Source organism: Pocillopora verrucosa, chromosome 3, assembly GCF_036669915.1.
Source record: "Pocillopora verrucosa isolate sample1 chromosome 3, ASM3666991v2, whole genome shotgun sequence".
NCBI lineage: Eukaryota > Metazoa > Cnidaria > Anthozoa > Scleractinia > Pocilloporidae > Pocillopora > Pocillopora verrucosa.
In genome coordinates this window covers 26,742,642-26,758,206 of record NC_089314.1, presented here as the reverse complement: position 1 = coordinate 26,758,206, position 15,565 = coordinate 26,742,642, and the positions used below count along the sequence as shown (strand labels likewise).

General features: G+C 38.0%; 1 protein-coding gene across 1 annotated transcript; it reads right to left on the bottom strand.

Moving 5' to 3' along the window:
* Positions 1-5,656: 5,656 nt before the first annotated feature.
* Positions 5,657-15,331, bottom strand: LOC131772339 (synaptic vesicle membrane protein VAT-1 homolog). The gene is given in 17 exon segments (XM_066163627.1): positions 5,657-7,106; positions 8,434-8,577; positions 8,897-9,022; positions 9,937-10,122; positions 10,904-10,956; positions 11,595-11,698; positions 12,604-12,680; positions 13,644-13,715; positions 14,225-14,306; positions 14,308-14,357; positions 14,359-14,405; positions 14,408-14,438; positions 15,009-15,059; positions 15,061-15,089; positions 15,092-15,113; positions 15,116-15,143; positions 15,279-15,331. Coding segments are annotated over 16 exon segments (1,149 nt in total). The 3' UTR covers positions 5,657-7,106; positions 8,434-8,439.
* Between the last annotated feature and the right edge of the window lie 234 nt (positions 15,332-15,565).

Genomic DNA, 15,565 nt, shown 5'->3' with positions numbered 1-15,565 from the left:
CAATCAACACTCTTGGGCAATCCGTACAACGTCATCTTCATTGTGTGACACGAAAAGCTAGTACAAAGGTTCTTTATTCGATTGAAAAAAAAAAAAAGAAAAGAAAAAAAAAAGAAAAAGAGTAAAAGATGCTTTACAGTTTCATGACACGGCATCCGTGAAACTTAACGTCTGACTACCCCAGAGTTTTTTTTTACATTTAAAACAAGGATTTACGGTCAAAATATGGCAAAATTTGCTTGACTTAACGAACCTTAAGTATTCAAATAACCTAAACGAAAAAAAATTATTTCCAAAAAAGCCCACGGCGAGACTTTGATGCACGGAATACGTTTAATTTGAGAGCATTGAATTCGACTACAACTAGGTAACTGGGGTAGTCCTGTTTGGGGCTGAATTTAAGCCTCTGCTAAAATGGAAAAATTCAGTGATATTACCCGCTGAGACGGCTGCTATACCAAGAGAAACAGGATACAATCTTCCAAATTTATCTCCGGTAACCGAGCTTGAGCTTTCATAAAAGAAAATCCGGCTCAGTTTCCGAGTTGTTGGCTAAAAATAAGGTATCACGGTAATGCAGGCACGGGTGAGGTCGACTTCTCATTTACATCAACCGATGAAGGGTTTTAAATTGCAATACGACTGGCTGAAACGTACTCCTGAGGAACCTTGTCTGCATAGAGGTCTTTAGTGCAATCGAAATTTAGTCTGAGTAATCGTCATGGAGCATCTTTTCTGACCTATGAGAACGAAAAATCAAGTCCCTTTTTTGCAAGGCTAATGACGACAAGCTGCCAACATTTTATCCTTGCTGCAACGTATTGTAGACAGTGTCTTAAGATAGCAGGAAGGTTCACAGAAAGCAATTGCAATTTTAACGCCTCTATGAACAAACTCACATATTTGCCTTTGTCTTCCACCTTTGTCTGTGAAGTACTTTATTTGGTTGTTAGTGAACAGCGAAATGGAGACACATGCACTGTCCTCAATGGCAACTAAGCCGGCTAGCTGATCGTTTTGTTGTTTATTCTATTCCTCTTTTTTTTCTTTTACTTAACCATATCACGTTTTCCCAATAGTGGGAATGTCTCTTGATTTGTCAACGGCTCAGCGGTCGCCTCATCCCGGCAGTGAACTTACAGCCCCTCCGGACAGAAAATGTAGTTGACAGTTCAAGATGTTTTGTAAACAGGACAAGAGAAAAAAGAACATCTGACGAAAGTTTTTCTGACAGTCGAACTAAAAAGGAAACGCAAATTTTTTCTTTCCTCTTTTTCTCTTTTCGGTCTTCCGTTTGTCATCATTACACGCATGAAAATTATAGCATAGTCGCTCATGATCTTATAATTTTTTCGTCTGCGATGAGAGAGGTCAGTTGTGAAATAGTAAAATTCTCATTCTATGTTCTTCCCTCTCCTTTTTCCCTTCATATCAGAATAAAAGCTTAATTGTTGATTTCGAGATTACCCCAGAATATAAGTAAAACAATCGTGGTAACAGCAGTTTTTGCGTTCGTTGTGGAAAGAGGAAGACAGAGCTACACATTCAAGCTGAGAAATTTTTTTGTCCTCTTTCAGGTCACGCTCAGCTTATTAAATTCACCTTTCACAAGCGTAAACCCCGTAAAGTTTGCAAGAACCGAAATTCACTTCGCTTATCGTAAAAGCCTGTCAATCAAAAAGTGGACTATCAAAAGGATTTCCATGTTTGAGTGTTCAAACAATAGGTGATATTGTTACTTAGCGTGTAAGACATTGTTTGATCCTGTTTTTCTATTGGTCATTCGGGAAATCCACCTGCCGAAACCTGTATACTTGTCGTGGATCTCTGCTGTTTACATGCATTCATTACGGCTGATCAAGCCATCACAAAACACGTGTTTCTTACAAACAAAATGGAACCAGAAAGCGAAAGCGGTGACATGATGTGATCCCCTAAAACTCTTCTAAAACGTGCAAGAAAAATGTGCCAAGGAAAATCCCCCCCTCCTGATTTTTCCATAGTTATTTGTTATTTTCGAATAAGACCGACAGCAGAAGAGAGATCAGCGCTCTCTTAAAATATTCTACGACTTAACCGTCCACCCACATCAATGATATCACAGTTTTCCTTTTCAAGAACTCCAAGTTATAATTCGAATTCCCTACCAACGACCAAAACCTGGGAAAATTATTTTGATATTCAATTGCAAACTGTGTGCAAAATTAGCCATCTATCTTTCTGTGTTCTGCAAGCAAATTAACGTGAATTTGGTTTTGAATCCATAACTAAGACTTGGAACGTTTTCCTTCCGCGGTTCGGAGGTAGATGAAAAATCAAAGTTTTTGGTCGCGCTCAACCGTGAAAATTTTTAAAAAGCTGCTGTTTTTTTCTCTATCGCTTACACCTATGTGACATATTTTTTTTCTACCACGATACACGCTTCCATATGACTTGTCATTTTTAAAATGTACGTTTCATCTTCGTTTGCACATATTATGCAATAATTACTAGCTTTACCTTTCCAGTTAACAGAATATGTTTCGTTTCAGGAGCCACTGTGTACCGGCAGTGATTGTCAGTTGAATCTGTTGTGTCCTTCTGCCCTTTAGAAAAATGTCCGAAACGTGAAAATGTCACGAAAACGTTCGACAGCAACGTACTATCTCGAGTGTGAGAGCGTGATAAATTCAATTATTTCCACCAGGGTGGGAATGGTGTGCCTGTGGCACCCTAATGAGGCCTGCAATAGGTGCCATTCTGTGGCATTATTTGCATATTGTTAAACAGCTTCTATTTCCGTTTTTCCGGAAAATTGTTTGTATCTCTCGTAATAAATTAAGCCAAAATAACTTCCTAGAATCATCACAGATATAGCAAAGCTAACCACTGGAGTACCTTAAAGGGGTTAACCGTTAGCCATAAAATGGGGAAAAAAATTGCCGTTAGGGGCGTAAAAATTAAGCAATTTTAACCGTTAGTCGTGAAAAAATATAGGTAAAAATTTTCTGGTGACCACTATGGAGAGATATTAACCGTATGCCGTAAAAGCCATAACCATATTGAGGGGCCAAGAGGCCACCATGTGACCTGAAAAACACTGCTGACCTACTCTCGTGCCCACAACTGAACTTTCAAGCTTAGCTGTGGGATGCCTGGGATAGAGGACTACTGCTGGAAAAAAGTGTGTTTTTCTGCATATGATATTTTGCTTATGCGAAGTTGTGTCTACATCCTTTCCTAGGAAATTGTAGGTCGTACCTCTTTTTAGATATCATAACAAACTGTGTTCACATCAACTTAAGTTAAATTAAAGCAAGATAACAATCCTGGGTCGACCACATTGAGGGGCCAAGAGGCCAACATATGACCTGAAAAACACTGCTGACCTACTCTCGTGCCCACAACTGAACTTTCAAGCTTAGCTGTGGGATGTCTGGGATAGAAGATTACTGCTGGAAAAAAGTGTGTTTTTTTGCATACGATATTTTGCTTATGCATACATGCGTAGTTGTGTCTACGTCCTTTCCTAGGAAATTGTAGGTCGTACCTCTTTTTAGATATCATAACAAACTGTGTTCACATCAACTGAAGTTAAATTAAAGCAAGCTATCAATCCCGGGTCGACCACATCTATCTTATGGAAACTAAGCGCACAATAGCTTAATTGATGGTCTTCTGACGCGCATTAAAGTGGAAGCTTCGTCCCGTGGGCCCTTTCAGGACTAAGAAAAGTGTACGTCCTCTGAACAGAGTTGTTCCTTCTGATGAATGTAAGCGTTACAGCACGTTTTAGTCGAGAGTATAGTTCAGACGAGACCCTTGAACAGGTGTTCCAAAAAGAGAATTTCAAAACATTAGGGGCACACCTTCTCTAACCCGTGTGACAAATAGAGGACTTTTTCAACACAGTCTGTATTTGTTACTAATATCTCCTTACAATATCACCCCTGAATCACATATATAGGTCACGAGTGAAAAGGAAATGACCACCAACTAAAGAAATTCTTGATTGTTAATTAAAGTCTCTTTTTCAGCACTTTAGAAAATGTATGAGAATAGTATGGAGAATATGGATACTGATGTCAGGGTGTAAATGGTTAACTGGAAACGTAAACTTTGAACGAGGCAGGCCGACGAACGTATCGCGGAGTCCTAAGGTTAACTGAACTTCTTCATCTACACAGTTCCCTACAGGTCATGCGACGATCACGTTGATCGCGTTCCAAACTTTTTCTCATGGCACTGATCCCTTTAAGTATGGCTTTCAACGTTTTTTAACTCTTCACCTCGTTACAGTGATAAGCATCTAATTTCTCCCAACCGTGCCACCCCTGAGTCAGACATTAAGGTCACAAAATGAAAGGAAATGATCACCAATTAAAGTTGTTCTTGACTGCTAAATAAATAAATAATTCTTGTAAGTACGTTAGGAAATGTATAGAAAACAGTTTGGAGAGCTTGTATACTGATTTAAGAGGGTTAAGGGTTAAAGGAAAGTGCCCTGAGTGGGAGGTTAACTGTTTCCTTAAAGTAAAGGGTTTGAGCCCGGGGATAACATGTAATAGTGTAGTTTGATCGTCCGGGTGAGTGTAGTGTTGAGAAGGACTGTTGTCGGTAATGGTGACTGACGTTTCGACAACCTGAGCGGAAGTCATCATCAGAGTCAAGTGAAAGGTTGTTGTCAGTCGAATGTACTTAGTCCGGTTTGTGGTAACGGTTGGTGATTTTGAACTGAACACAAACCGGACTAAGTACATTCGACTGACAACAACCTTTCACTTGACTCTGATGATGACTTCCACTCAGGTTGTCGGAACGTCAGTCACCATTACCGACAACAGTCCTTCTCAGGACTACACTCACCCGGACGATCAAATTACACTATTACATGTTTCCTTAAAGCACGAGAGCAACGTACATGTACGTGATCAAATGCTTCTCGTGACGGAACAGGTACTCAAAGAAAGAGACAATGAGGCGCTATATAGTGTGTAATTAGAACTTCGGAACATATCAGATTTTATGAAGAATTTAGCTTTTTCCCAGATCTTTAATGCCTGTTTTGAAACGAAGGCAAGTGTGAACGCTTGTAAATGAAACTGAAATATTGTATTCACGCAAATCATCAGACTAATTCCATCAGGAAGGTTTTGCGCTAAGCCTTGTTTTGAGAGTGACCAGTTTGACACTTTCACCAGTTTGGAACTCGTACATTCCCTTTTTCTTTTAAATTATATCAGGAGGTCAGGGCTAGACCCCTTAAAACCTAGAAGGGACTTTCAAAATTTCACCTCTAGGCGAATACCTTGGCTAGTGCTTCGATTTTCCTTGGATACAAGAGGGTTCTAGCTACACAGCCAATTTATGTCTTATTGTGCATCGACCAATTCGAAGCTACAACATCCCTCCGGGTAATCCCCCGAGCTTTTGAAAATTGGTTTGTTCAAATTCCCGCTCCCCGATCAAAAATTGTGTTCAAATACCCCACCCATTTTGCTTCGCAAAAGGCAAAATCACCGACCGTCACTGTCTACACATTGACCACGCTTCAAAACCTAGACCTTGTAGAGGTCATTCATTTGTAGAGGCCATTCGCTTGCGAAAGTGAACAATTTACACATTGACTAATACAGTTGACGATTCACTCGTAGTTTACTTATCATAAATTCTTCGATGTCCTTCGCTAATAAAATATTACTTTAATAATTGAATTACTGCTTAAAGAAAATAATTCTGTCTATAATTTTAAGTCTTTGTATAGTCTAAGTTATTTGCTACGATTACCGGGATCAATGTCAGTAACTAAGCAACTGCTCACCTACCCATCCCTTAAGACGACAACAGTCAACCGACAACAAGCTAGGGTTAATGTTCGGTAAGGAGAAGGATAGCTGCGGGGTTGCTCTAATACGGACATGAATCCGCTCTAGTTATTGGAGCAAATAAATCAGTAATCGTTTCCGAAATTTTAACACGGAAAAAACATTTTTGGAAATGCGTGGAGCAGAACTGAATCTCCAAACTGGTTTTACTGTTACGAATAAATCTGTAATGAAAATCAAATGAAAGATGGTTTCACCCTCTACCCATTGGACCATTAGAGTGTTTCTACCTTCTGGTCAACTTTCATTCCCTTGAAGATGAGTGAAGAGAAAATCTTTACAACAAGATGTAAAACCCGTAGTGGGTTACGGGATTCGAGAACACCCCGGTAAAGTGAGAAACAATTGTTATACCAAGCCTTACTGACCCCGCAGCGGTGGATCCAGGGAAAGGTTACGAAGGTCCACTGAATTAAATGCAGAGATCAAGAGAATATAAGAAATGATCATTAACTTAGGAGCTCCTAATTGTCAAACAAATTCTCCGTGTCAGCACCGGAGGAAATGTAAATAGAACAGGGGAAAATTATGATGTTCAGGATTAAATCGGTTGAACGGATTGGTTGGTCAAATATCCTTAAATTTATGTCAATACACGCTTTTCACAGCGGCAGTAATTTCCAAAAAGTTAGCTATCTTAAATTACTTCCAGCGTCTATGGCTGCGAAAGTTTTCTTCGGAAAAGATTGGGGGTACTAGACACTCATACTTCAAATGGAGAAATTAGCATTGCTTTAACAAGTTTGTTTAAATCTCCTCATGTCGTCACCACCCTCTACCAGCTATTTGCCTTTAACATAAAATTAATATAATGAGTGGTTGTTTCTAAACGACCGCAAAATTACTCCAACCTGCGATCAGGTTTCTTTATCCAGGGCTGAAAGAGGCGCTGGGACAGGTCTTGGGATTTGAGAAACGAGAAGTGATTTATTGCTAAACAGAGGGAAAAGGTTTCTTAACGCCGCGATATTCCGTTTACATTCCACAGCCAATTTTGCGTCGAAATAGGAGAGAAACCTGATCGCAAACAATCCTTCACAACACTAAGGAGAGTTTCGTGGTATTTAGTGAACAAAAAAACCTTACTAAGGAAATTAGAGCTTAATATTCAAACAACTTTGATCAGTAGCTGAGTAAGGTCAAGTGAACGTCTTAGTTCCCGACGATAAATTCACATCAAAGTGATGAAACAACGAATAGAATTACTCAAACATCACTTTCTTGTATAAGAGTCACTGATACCTGCAAAAAGAAATGAAATTCGTGGTTCTTAATTTTTGTACCGATATGATTAAAACCGTGCTTCTCATAGCAAGTGTTGTTAGACTATTCACCCTTTTCGCTCCCAAGGTCTCATCAGTAATTCTCTCCACTGTCTGCCATAAAATTATTTTGATGTTAGTTCTGAGAATTTGGTATTGGATCAACTAATAATCCCCTAAATTATCTTTTCCTTTATTCTCATCACTTGTGTACTTGATGTTATAAGGATATTTTGAGGAGAAATTCTGTCTTGGTCATTCATGGGAGTTGAAGGGTTAATGACCTACCAAGTTACCCTTCTAACACGTATCTATAATAGCCAACATAGCCGAGGCCAATTTCCCTCCTTTAGAAGGTCTCAGATGAATGGCTTACAGCTGTTTTAACCCTTTAACTCCCATGAGTGACCATGACAGAATTTCACTTTACAATATCGATACAAGATCAAGCAGACAAGTGATGAGAATAAAGAAAAATATCAGTTAGGGGATAATAAACTTATCCAATACCAAATTCTCCAAACTAACATCACAAGAACTGTATGGGAGATAGTAAGGAGAATTACTGATAAGATCTTGGGAGTTAAAAGGTTAAAACAATTTTCAACTAAGTCGAAATTAACCCAGGATTGCGTTGCTTTAAAACTAAAACCAATCACGACTAGATCACCAGTGTTCTCCCGCGCTAAGGGCTTTCTTGTTTTCATTTTCAATTCTCATTGGCTCCTTGTAATAGTTTCCTGTGCTCTGATTGGCTGTTGTGATTGCTTTGGTTTTGGTTTTATGAACTCAAACGAAGACGTTTTTCAACTCCCTCATTTGCAATCCGTGATAATCTCCTCAATCCTTTGCCATCCTTATATGGTTTTAGTATTTCTTTACCTTCTTCTTGTTTGTCTGCCTTGGTAAACAGTTTTGAAAGGTTTATTTCCAATTAATGATAAATAAAAACGACCCAAAAAACAAATCATAATGTCCTACTGTAGCTCCTCTTATGGCCAACAAGCTACAAAACAATCACCCTAATGTCCCACAACAGATACAAATGCAACCTGCTTCACCTCAGCTGCAATGAGGGCAGACTCAGTTCAAGTCCCAATAAGACTAAAACTCCCTCAAACGGTTTTTTTAACACACACATTTTGAAAGAGGCTATGAGATCACTGATGTCTGACTGATATATACCCCCGTGAGTTCAAAAGGCAAGCTAGCTGTGTTACATACAGATAAAGCCTAGAAATCCCACAATCAAATCACACAAAATCCAGTCTTTCATTAAATTAACAAGGTAACACTTGAAGTCATACCAGCTTCTAAGCAGAAGCCTCTTCTTTTTTTTCTTCTTCAGCATTGGGTTCCTCTTTCTCTTTCTCTCCTTCTGTTTTTTCTTCTCCTTCCTTATCTTCTGTTTTTTTTTCTCCTTCTTTATCCTCTAATTTAACATCCTCCTCCTGCAAAATTCAAATCAGGTTGGATGTCAATGGCTACAATTGAACTGTAATAAAAGTTCCTACCAGCCTTATGACTCCATATTGCTGGAGCTTGCAATGCATACCTGATTCAACAAGCAATATTGCTACTCCTCCAAACCAGTATTCTTGTCTATACAAGGGAACCCCCAGAATTTTGGCAAGCTTCCCTAAAAAATTGCTGATAATCCGTTAAACTCCTGGATGGAGAGAGGTACTGTGAATATTAGGAATCTTGCCTAGGAACACACCACATTCCAAATGTTCATTTCATTGAGTTTATTTTAAGCTTGCAGCATACCTTTGGGGGTGTAGGTTGAGCTGGTGGCAGCGGTGGCATGGGCTCAGGTGTTGGTTCCTTCATGGGTGATATTATTATTTTACCAACATTCTTACGCTGGTGCATTCGCTGCATGGCCTTGCCAACCTGAGGAAAAATAAATAACGGAATGTTGAAGATCCGCTATTAGAATTTATCAAAGAAATATACAGGTCCTGTTTGCATGATCAAAAATTTTCCAAATTTCTACCAAGCATTGACTCCAAATCAGAGTAGCCTTGAGAAAAAAAAATTAAAAATAAAATTAATCAAGCCACACATCGCAATGTTTGTTACTAGGATTTTGAATACACATGGTTGATGAAATGAATAAAAAATAAAAATGTGTACTATATTAACCCATTAACACCCAGAAGTGATTAACATGAAACTTCTCCCTATAATATCCTTCCATTACCCAGCAAACAGGTGATGAGAGTATTCAAACTTAACAAGTAGAAGTTTTAAACATCAAATCCCTATAACTTACTTACACAGAAATGTGAAGCAGCTGAAGGGGAGAATTATTAATTAGATCCATGGATGTTAAAGAGTTTAATCAAATAAAAGAGTGCTTGGACTATTTTGCATAGGCATTTGAAATATTTTGTCTTTACTCCACTATCCTGAACTGATTGATGAACAAAAACAGACAGAGAAACAGGAAGAAGAACAGGACAAAGCAAAATCAAACAAATCATCTTTAAAACTGACTATATAAGAAAGAAGAATGATTTTTGATTTTAATTGTGCACTTTGGCAAGATCACCAGAACAAAAAGCAGATAAAGAGTAGACTGTATAAAAGCTTATCTTTTCCTTCTAAAACTGTACCACACCAGTCTCCAAATTACTAAGAGGAAAAAGGCACTCACACAAGATTTGTTTCATATGTTCAATAATAAATATACTCATAATTATGTTTGTCCCATGCTTAAGAAAACCTCTACACCAAAATTTTTAAATATAATTTTTATCTCACGTCTCATGAAGACATTACAAAATTTACAGTGATCTACACACCTCTTCAAAAGCAAATACCTCATCTATGTGAGGTTTTATCTTCTCTTCAGTGTACAAATCAAACATATGCTTCATTCCTGATTTCAGTAGCTCTGGGTGACTCTGCATATGTCTCAAGTGAAATCCACAAACAGTCTTACTGTCTCTCAGCAGTTGTAAAGGACTGAAAGTTGCTCCCTGAAACCACTGCATGAGAGAAGACAATTTTCAGTGAAATAATCATGATCAAGTTGAGTATAATTCTTGAAAATAAAGGAAAATCAATATCAGTACCTGAGCAACTGTGCATGCACCCACCCTTCCCTTGATCAAACTTTAACCCTCACTTACTATCAATTTCAGTACTGTTGTTGGGTTAGGGGTGGGGAAGGGCAGGCGTGTAGTTGCTCAGATGCTGACATTGACCCATAGATGCATTATAATACAACTAAATAAATCAAAGGGGGGGGGGGGGGGGGGCTCCATCTAGTTTGCAAAGTGATCCTGAATCAATGAGTGCCAGTAATAAAATCCATTATTAGTTTATGTAATTTCTAATAATTGTCACCTATGTGGAAAAGAGAGACAATTCATTTACTAGAGACTGAATTTGGTTAACCCTCTCCCTCCTAGCTAGGAAAGGAAACTCTCCAAACAGTTTTGTTTTCAAGTAGAAAGAAAAGAGTGGAATAAATGAATATCAATAAGGGGAAACTGCTTAGTTTAACCTAAAATTCTCAGAATTAGAATCATAAGCAACCTATGGAGGATACTAGAGAGATTAATGTTTAGATCTTGGGAAATAAGTGTTAATAAGCTTTTTGTATATGTGTTGCATTTCATGTGATCTTTGTCTGAATAAGGCCAAAAATGTACCAGCTAAGTATATACCAGGTATATATCAAAGTTAATAGATGCTGAGCACAATTTCAAACCAAAAAAAAAGGCTTATCTGTGTATATCATTATACTTAATACTGTAAGCTTACATTTTTTGCTGCACTAAAGACACTCTTTGTTTCAGCAACCGCATTTGCATAACCTGCCCACAAAATAATTCCAAAAATTAGAAATCAAATTTGAAACACAATTGCACCTAGGTCCAGGGAAGGGCTCCAAAAAGTACAATTTTCTTTCCTGCGAGAAGTTTGGATGATAAGTCTACCACTCATCCTAAGACAAATTGAATAACATGCAGGAGTGTAAAACAGATATTCGACAGCTGGACCTTACACTCTCAAACAAATTTGAAAATGTCTCTCGCTCGAACTGAAGCAAAATATTCACCAGTTTTTATTTTGAAAAAACTGATATTATCATAACATTATAAAACAGCAAGACAAACTTCTACTGTGAGAATGTAGATGTGGCTCATAGATGACAAAATAATCCATCGTACTTTTTTCTTGCATGCAGGTCATGTGATGGTGAAAAAAGGGGAATATCTGAGAATATACCTCAAGTGTAATCTGTTCCTCATAGCTCACAGTTGTCCTTGACTTTTCCTCTAAGAAAACTGATTGCATCTCGGAACATATGATGGCTACATGTAAATATCCAATATATTTTTGGGCCAAATGAAGACTTTTGTTTATTTATCCAGTGGCATTAGTGCTATGCTTACTGCAATTAACACATGTCAAACTTTCTTTTAAATGTCTTGACACAGGTGCAACCTACCAAAGCAAATGATTATACCCATAGGCCTTAGAAGATTATATCCTTTCTTTGTATCAGCACCACCAAGGGGATCAAGAACAATATCCACTCCCTCTGGACAAATCCTTAAATGATGAATAAACAGTTTTGTATGAGTGCTGAGTTCAGCAAAGGATTCATTTAGATTTGGATCTACATTTGAAATTCCCAAATGTTTTAGTTTCAATCCAATCTTCTTGATGTTAGCCAACCAGGAAACCTATAACACCACAAAATTTTTCCTTAGAAACTTTCCCCTCTTCTTTTCCTCACTGAAATATCAGTAACAGCAAAGGAAATAATGTTGAGGGAGGGAATAAGTTTGTTTCTTGGAGGTGAATCCTCTCAGATGTTACTATGGTTTTCAGTTGAGAGAAGCACAACAGAATTTGGTGACCATGTTTTTGTGCTAAAAATGCTAGCAGCATTTCCAGCATAGGCTTTCACAATTAACAGTTGACGACCCAAGGCTCTTGAGACTCAGTCACCATTGTAAACAAGGAAGTTTGCTTGTGACAACACCATTATTTATGGTCAACACCTTGTCAAAAAACATTCAATGTGCCTCATTCAACACTTATAAAGACAATACAACACACAGTGCCTTTTTACACCCAGAAACATAAATGTGTACTAGCTATCCTTCAGAGAAACCTGATTAAATCACAAGGGTAACCTAAACCAGAAAAGTCTTCCATCCAAAAGGTGAAAGAACACTCCTGGTCATACCCTTACTTCATGCTTCAGAACCCATAATTGATCCCATGTTTCAGTTTTGCACAAGGCTGTAAGAGCCAATTAAACCCTTGAAGTAGATATCATCAGCCAAATTATGCTTTCACTTACAGCTAAACAGGACATTTCAGATGAAACATACACAGCTTAAAGAGGCTGATCTGTTGTAGGTGCTACATAACAAAATTTGACAGAATACTGAATAAAATCTCCAAAAATCACATTTGTTTAATTGATTATTTTTCAGTTTACTTACTTCTTCACCTCTTGGACATAATCCACTGTCCTGTAGTCAATAGCATGATCTATTCCATTGGCAAGGATGGTTTCATGCTGTATCAATATAAAGGCAAGAGATCAAAAGTCTAACACATTCCTGACCCAGCATGAGCAACATTTTACAAATTAAAATGTTTCTCCCTTCAACTTCAGGCCATTGATGCAAACACATGAAAATATAACAACTTACTCTATGTGGCCATATGGTCACCAAATTGGTGACCTATGTTGCAAATTTAGACACCAAAAAGGTTTTAATCACTCTAGTAACCAAAATGATTGCAACCTTGGGTGTTGGTGTGAGAAACCTCAGTGGTGAATTTTAACAAGGAGAAAGCTCATATCATCAGTCACTCCAACAAGGGGCTAACACTTGAAATGTCAGCCTTTAAACTCTTTACAGTGGCCAATTTACATTTTCAACTCATTTGATAACTCTAAATTACTCTGTTATACTCTCCCATTAAAACAGCACCACATTTTCTTTAGAAACTTACCCCTTTATTCATCCTCCGGAGGGATACATATACACAAAATTTATAATGACTCTACTTTAGAGGATGAAGAAGGGAGATTGTTCTAGTCCCGTCAAGGCTCTTGTCCAAATTGACGTAAATAAACATGCTATCTATGAAAATGTATGTTATGCTTTTTTCCTTAAGGAAATTAGAATTTCTTATTCTATTTATCTTTTTTTCCTCTCAAGATGTGCTTATTTCAGTCTGTATATCTGCATTAGTTGACAAAACTATCGAAAGCAAAAAGTTATAGGTCTAGTCACTCCAGATAAATAAATTAAGAAATATGGCCTTTGTTTGGGCTAATCAATGGGAAACATTGCTTAATGCCGAACTCCAGGGACAGAATACAAGACAATGGAGGGATCCACCATGTAAGATCTGACAAATTCTAAATTCTCACTGGCACTTTAACATCAGTGAGATAGAAAGACCATTATGATCCAAACATCTACCTGGTTCAGCCACAAACAGAGCTAAAAATTTTGAGTTAGAGTACCTTAGAAGCTGAGGCTGTACCAAATGTTGTGATGCCTTCAACAGTTTTACAAAGCTGTGTTGCTGCAACACCCTAAGATATAACACAATTTTTTTGATGCAATGACAGCGATAAAAAAATTAATAAATAATAAAGCTTCAGTCCTTGGAAGATGCAACACATGTTCTGTAAGTTGTCGGCCACAAGAGCCCAACAATTGAGGAAAAAAGCAATTGTCACTGTAACCCATAAAAATTAACTGATCACTGGACATAATGGCGGTTGGTAAAGAAGAATGAAGGACTGTGCTCAAAAGCTCTTTCACTAATCATTCCTAACCAAGATTAAAATTTTTTTGGTGCCAGCCCTTTTTATTGTCTTCACTTACTGCCAGGCTGGTGCAGGCCATAGGTTACTTACAAGTACTCATTAATACATTTTTTCACCACAGAGGCACTAGAACAGCAGTTAAATTCTTCTTGTTAATCCATAACATATCCCGAAGCAATTTGAAAACCATCTGAGACTCATTAATGATTGTAAACATTACAGGTCTCTTATCATATATACCCTCCCCTTTAATACCCAGGACCCATCCTTACCACACCTCCGGCTGCCATATGAATCAGAACACTTTTCATTTGACCCAAGCTTGCACAGAGGAAAGCATAAAATAAGCAGTCAGTATGTGACGGGGATTGCTGCTGCATCTTCAAAACTCATAATATCTGGGAGAAACAAAACACGAACCCCCTGGGACACAGGCATATTCTGACCAGCACTATCTCCTGTTATGCATACCACACGGGACCCGACCTGTTGAACAAGCCAGAAAAATGTACTGTAATATAAAAAAAAACTATGCTTTTGGGAACATGGGAAAATGGGGTCGAAAGCTTTGGTATAAAGTCTCAGAGAGGTTAAGAAATGTCATCAATGTCATCCTCATAAATGTTTAAAAATGCCTTTCCCTCCGAGGCCCGATATGGGCTATTGTAACAGATGTCTGTATTGTTTGGGCCCTTGGTGTTAAAGCTTTTTGAACAGCTGAGTGATGGTATGGAAAGGTTTTGGTCTAAAAATCTTAAATAATTAGACCCTATGCCTAGGTGAAACAGAAACTCCGACCCGAAAACCCTGGTCCTTGAGCTTAGGTATTGGGTAAGGGATTAATTGTGCTTCAGTTTTTAGTTTTGAAATTACAACAGAATCATTATCTAGACACACAGGCAATCATTGATACCAAGGAATCCTAATAACACAGTCCAGTCAATCAGGTAACAGATATTTAGCACCCTTCCTGAGTTGAGGCTAGAAATGAAAATACTCCTTTTAACCCGGAATAATCACAATTAGCCTTAGTGAGGTTGGAAACTGAGATCTCACCTCCACGTCAGTCACCTCTTCTCCAAGTGCCTTTCCTCCACAATTCCAGCGCATCCAAACCAGGAACAAATGGAGGTTTTTAGGGCTAGGATACATTCCTTGGCGCCCTTTATAATTTCCGCAAAATTTAGGCCACTACATCAGAGATCAATACACCATCACATTTTCTGTGATAAGGCCTTCCTTTTACAGAATATCAATCAAGATCAGAAAACTGGCTTGAAAAAAGTAGGTTATAAGTTTGCCTGATTTAGAAGTTTGTTTGGTTACAGATCAATTTCAAATTTTGTCCCTGCTTTCCAAGAGGCAAAAAAAATGTCCATATTTCCATTGCAAAATACATTAAGCTTCACATACAGGAGTTTTAACACAAAAGGCTGATTGGGTTTTCAAAAGCACCTGTATTATCTAGATCCCAGATTATGAAGATTGAGGTGATTTGTGCATTAGAAGAGGATTTTCTACAAAATATAAAGTTTTTTCTTGGAATCTCTGGAGACCTTCTTGGTATTCATCTGGAAAGTCCACTAAGGACTTTATGGGCATGGGGCAAGTTT